The 5,252-nt window shown below is 34.0% G+C and overlaps 1 protein-coding gene across 1 annotated transcript; it reads left to right on the forward strand.

Annotated features, from left to right (window-relative positions):
- Window positions 1–1,101: 1,101 nt before the first annotated feature.
- Window positions 1,102–4,304, forward strand: LOC120193218 (nuclear pore complex protein NUP50A-like). The gene is made up of 3 exons (XM_039195774.1): window positions 1,102–1,180; window positions 2,458–2,463; window positions 2,903–4,304. Exon 3 carries the CDS (start codon window positions 2,970–2,972, stop codon window positions 4,302–4,304), a length of 1,335 nt encoding a protein of 444 aa, XP_039051705.1. The 5' UTR covers window positions 1,102–1,180; window positions 2,458–2,463; window positions 2,903–2,969.
- The last annotated feature ends 948 nt before the right edge of the window (window positions 4,305–5,252 follow it).

Here is a 5,252-nt window from a genome sequence, read left to right on the forward strand (position 1 = left end):
ACAGTTACACCTACCTATTCGACACTATACTTTGATTCTGCGCCCCCGCACCCCCAACCCACATAATCGTATTCCCCACTACGAGACTTTCTTTGTAAGGACAGATGATGTTCGCTGCGTTCTCTTCGCTCACTCCACTCTATCCTCTGTCCTCTTTACCGATATATTTATGAGTCATACCTAACAGTACCAACAAAGTAAGACATGTTTGTTCTCATGCATGCCATTTCATACATCAAATTACCCATAGATGAAGTGTAGAGAACTTTATGTATGTACTCCTGTAGAAGAACTATGTTTGATATTTAATTTAATGTATGTGGTAAAGAGAATATTCACCATTTTAGCTTTGTTCATGTTGAATCTTTGAAGTAGTTTGTCACTATACTTCTATTATGAATCATAATTTCTTATCATTTCTAGCGAGTGTCAACCTAATGCCAAAAATTTAGTTTATTGACCTCAAATATTTATTCTAATCTTACTTGTCAATTTAAAAGTAATATAACCAATAATGAGCACATCATCAATATAGAACAAAAATGATAATAAAATCATCGTCAAAGTATATCTTAACAAAATTAAATTATAAAATATTTATATTTTTTAAAATTATTATTTAAAAAATTTTAAAAATAAAAATAAAATTGTAACTATAGTTAAGAGACAAAATAAGATACCATTTATTAATTTAAATATCATATCGTTTTCTTAATTATAATTGACAATATAATGTATATTTTAAAAAAATTAAAAAATAAATATTCATTTGATAACTTTTAAAAATTTTGTAATTAAAAATATTATTTTTAATATAATTGAATAATCATTTGTATACTTTATATTTAAATTAATATAACAATTCCTTTGATATATTAGAATGATAAATATAGTAAACCATAGATTTTTTATGTAAATTAAAAAATCAATAATAAATCAATTATATAATAAATCTAGTAATAATAATAAATCAATATAGTGATATAAAATGGATTTTGTTTTTGCAAAATGTGAAAACAAAAAAGGAAAAAATAAATATAAAAACCCTCCGAGGCAGGGACGGAAGGTGGCATTTCCAATCCAACATCATTATATATTTCATTTCATTATTATTTTTTTTTAAATCTCCCTTCGGATCTCTCTCGTCTCTCTCTCTATCACTAGGGTTTTGCCTCTGCTCCTTTTGTAAGTCTCTTATTTGTTATCTAAATCTTGAATCTCTTGTATTTTTATTTTTGGTCCTTTTTTTTGATTTCTTCTTTTTGTAATTGTATATTTCTTAAATTTCTCGGTTTCTGGCTTTACGAAATGAGGTCTGCCTAGTACTTTTTTTTTTCATTTATGCGATATTATTGAATTCCCATATCTTGTTAAACGTCAGATTCCTGTTCTGTTAGATTTTGTAAACGAAATAAAATAGCGATAATATATGAAGCTAACCCTTTTAATTTTTGTTTTCTTTGCTTTAGCTGAAAGATTGTCATTTTCATATTATGCTTAAATATTCATTGTTTAATTCTTTTTTATATGCCCCTTTGATTGTTATCATATGGATTCTATCATGTTTTCTTTTCCATTTTATTTTATAGATTTTGGGTGTTTTTATAGATGATAAGTAGTTTGAGGGAAAATGTAATTCTTAATTCTAAGCTGAAGAATAAAAAGTAAAACGCATATAAAATTTCATAAGTGGACGACACTGGGTATTAAATTGATCAAGGATTACTTCATTCTTTTCTCTTATATGGTTTTCTGTTTTATATGAATGTAAGTTGAAGAAAGGGTATTTGTTGAAGATTTATTGGGCACTTAACTTGTCTATTAGTTTGAATATTACTGCTTCACGCTTAAGGGTTTACTGTGCTGACAATTTCTTTTTTACGATAGTGGAAAGATGCAATTTGATATCATCATGGAGTTTAGGTTGCAAAAAGCCTGTTTCTTTACATAAAAACATATATCATGATTTCTGTTTTGGGAAAGGGGGTTGCTTTTATTTCCCCCTTCCATCTTAATTTAGTGCCTATTTCATTTCTGGTTCAATGTTTTCTCTAGTTAAATATGGTATACTACCATATGGTGGCAACATTAGCGAGGGATTGTTGTATGCTGTCAGTGATGAGTAACAAACTGTTCTAGAAGGCAAATTGCCTGTTCATTGGAATTAAGTTGTAGAAAGATTGCACTAGATGTACCTGTATCTATGCTAGAGTGTTCTTCCCTGCAGTGAGGACATTGGTTTTTATTGCAGGAATCAGTCAGCCTTATAGATAAACCATACAATATTTGCTGAGTTGATAAAGTGTGAAACTTATGAGTGTGCTCGGTGTTTACAGATTATGCAGTTAGTGTATTATGAATCATTATTTTGTTCATAGTCTCTGCACAATGATGCTTCTGTTTGTTCTAATATGATCAACTAGGGTAGGATATATTATTATTTACTTGAACTTTTGCTGCTCTTAAAATTCAGTGGGTTGATGCAGACTCAGCTAGTGAATTCTTGCATTTCCCCATAGCTTGCTTATTTGCTTATTAAAAAGTTGTTAGTTATCTGAATATATTCTTTCCATTTGATTGGTGATTATTTCCATTTTGTGCTCTTCATACATTGATATTTGCTCAAAAAAGTTTATTTTCTTTTGAATAAATGATTGTCTTAGTGTTCTATTTTATGATTGATTGATGGTCTATAGTCCATTCATATGTTTTAATGATATTTTTACTGAAATCTGGGCATAGGTTGTCTGTTTATTGGTAAATATCTGTAGCTGCCACATAATTTTAGGTGAACTTGTGTTCTATGTTCTTGCAACCATTCCTACACATCTCTTGCTGTCCACTTTTATGGTATAGTGAGAAACTATAATTTGATAATTTCATTGGATGTAACATTTCAGATGATCTTCAGATATCCTAGATTGAACAAAAAAGATCCTCGAGTTTCAGTTTATTGGCTTCTTGCTGCAATGGGGGATGCAGAAAATGTCCTTCCGCCTTCAAAGAAGAGGGCTGCTGGAAGAGAGATTACTCGGGATAACCTTGGGCTTGATGATGAAGAAGATTCTCCTGAACAAGAGACTGGAACATTTAAAAGAGCCAGTGAAGAAGTTTTGGCAAACAGGCGAATACTCAAAGTTCGCAGAAATCAAACTTCAACTGCCTCACCCAACCCTTTTTCTGGGATTTGCTTAGTCCCCCCTTCTGGACAAACTGTTGCTCCTGCTGCACCTAGTGCAGCCCTTGAATCTGGCGCAACCACCGCTCAGGTTACAGCTGCCGCACCAATTTCCAGTGAGAAAGAGGTTTCTGATGAAAATGAAATTAACAAATCTGAAAAGAGTGAAGATGGAAATAATCAGCAGTCAGAGAAAAAAACTGATGAAACAGGACCTGAGCATGCAAATGACAATATTAAGCAGTTGGAAAGTAAGAAGGATGAGCCAGTTTCAGATACTGTTGCTGATAAGGAAAGTGCTGAGGATAGGAGCAGTGATGTTGTAAAAGAAGAAACTCAAAAGGATGCCAATGATGAAAAACCAACTGGAGGTGTCAATACCAAGGATGAAGATAAGAAAGATGACAGGATTGCAAATGCTGATAACAAAGCTCATAGTGAAAATGCAGATTCAGCTGCAGAAGGTGCATCGTTGAGTTCATTCCAACAGCTTTCTAGTAACCAGAATGCCTTCACAGGACTCGCTGGCACTGGATTTTCTACTACTACATTTTCCTTTGGATCTACTACAAAGGATGGTGGTACAGGTTCATTTGGCTTTGGTCTTTCGGCAAATGGGAACTCTTCCTTCTTCAACACATCAGGGACCTCAATTGTTTCCAAGAGTGAGGGAAGTGGTTTTCCTGCCATGCAGGAGGTTCCGGTTGAGACTGGAGAAGAGAATGAGAAAGTTGTATTCTTGGCTGATTCTGTGCTGTTTGAATTTATAGATGGAGGCTGGAAAGAGCGCGGGAAGGGAGAACTTAAGGTGAATGTCTCGACAACTGAGGCTGAAAGAGCAAGGTTGCTCATGAGAGCTAGAGGAAATTTTAGATTGATTCTAAATGCAGGTCTTTACCCGGATATGAAGCTGACAATTATGGATAAGAAAGGTATCACTTTTGCTTGCATGAATAGTACTGGGGAAGAGATAGAAGGGCTGTCTACGTTTGCATTGAAGTTCAAGGATGCTTCCATAGTCGAAGATTTCCGTGTTGCTGTTATGGCACACAAGGGTAGCTCTGCTACTGTTCTGAAGACACCTGAAAATTCCCCTAAAGCGACAGAAGCTGAAATTCTCCCTTAGATCTGGTCTATCCTGACTTGCCATTTGCGATTGTCTTTTTTTTTTTTATGTAAGTACTGGTGCTAGGACATGCTTTAATTATTCTTATGCTCTTGATATGCAGCAGAGTCCAAGTCAACCGAGACCAATCCAATCCGTTTTTAGCTGACAATTATGGATAAGAAAGGTATCACTTTTGCTTGCATGAATAGTACTGGGGAAGAGATAGAAGGGCTGTCTACGTTTGCATTGAAGTTCAAGGATGCTTCCATAGTCGAAGATTTCCGTGTTGCTGTTATGGCACACAAGGGTAGCTCTGCTACTGTTCTGAAGACACCTGAAAATTCCCCTAAAGCGACAGAAGCTTGAAAGTTATCTCCCTTAGATCTGGTCTATCCTGAACTTGCCATTTGCGATTGTCTTTTTTTTTTTATGTAAGTACTGGTGCTAGGACATGCTTTAATTATTCTTATGCTCTTGATATGCAGCAGAGTCCAAGTCAACCGAGACCAATCCAATCCGTTTTTGATTGTTATAAATCATGCATGTAGTAGAGTCAATAGAGACCCATCCAGTTATAGACTATGTTAGCTTGCGGTAGAATGTTTAAACCTTTTTGTTTTGCCAACCGATCAAGATATGCAATATTACCTTACTGTTTACAATAGCTGTCCCATATATGGGATAGATATGAATTGCAGTGTAATATATTTCCAAATTTGGTAAAAGTGCGGATTTAGTGAATGTCTCATTTTTTTTTAATATTCAAAGGTGATTACAAGGTAATATTTGATTACAAGGTAATATTTGTTCAAAGTTTTCTTGATAAATTGATGATGTATACATATATTGTAGACTTGAATCTTGAATGTTTCGAATTTCCTTTTGCGGTTACAGCACTGTTTCAGCTCTTTTTTTAGTATGTGTCCAACTCTTATGACGTGTGTACGAGTGCATACACATTCGACA

This window comes from Hibiscus syriacus, unplaced genomic scaffold (assembly GCF_006381635.1).
Source record: "Hibiscus syriacus cultivar Baekdansim isolate YM2019G1 unplaced genomic scaffold, ASM638163v2 tig00116989_pilon, whole genome shotgun sequence".
Lineage (NCBI taxonomy): Eukaryota > Viridiplantae > Streptophyta > Magnoliopsida > Malvales > Malvaceae > Hibiscus > Hibiscus syriacus.

Excerpts from the sequence above, each read along its gene's own strand:
- LOC120193218 (XM_039195774.1), top strand. The coding sequence starts at position 2,970 with ATGGGGGATGCAGAAAATGTCCTTCCGCCTTCAAAGAAGAGGGCTGCT.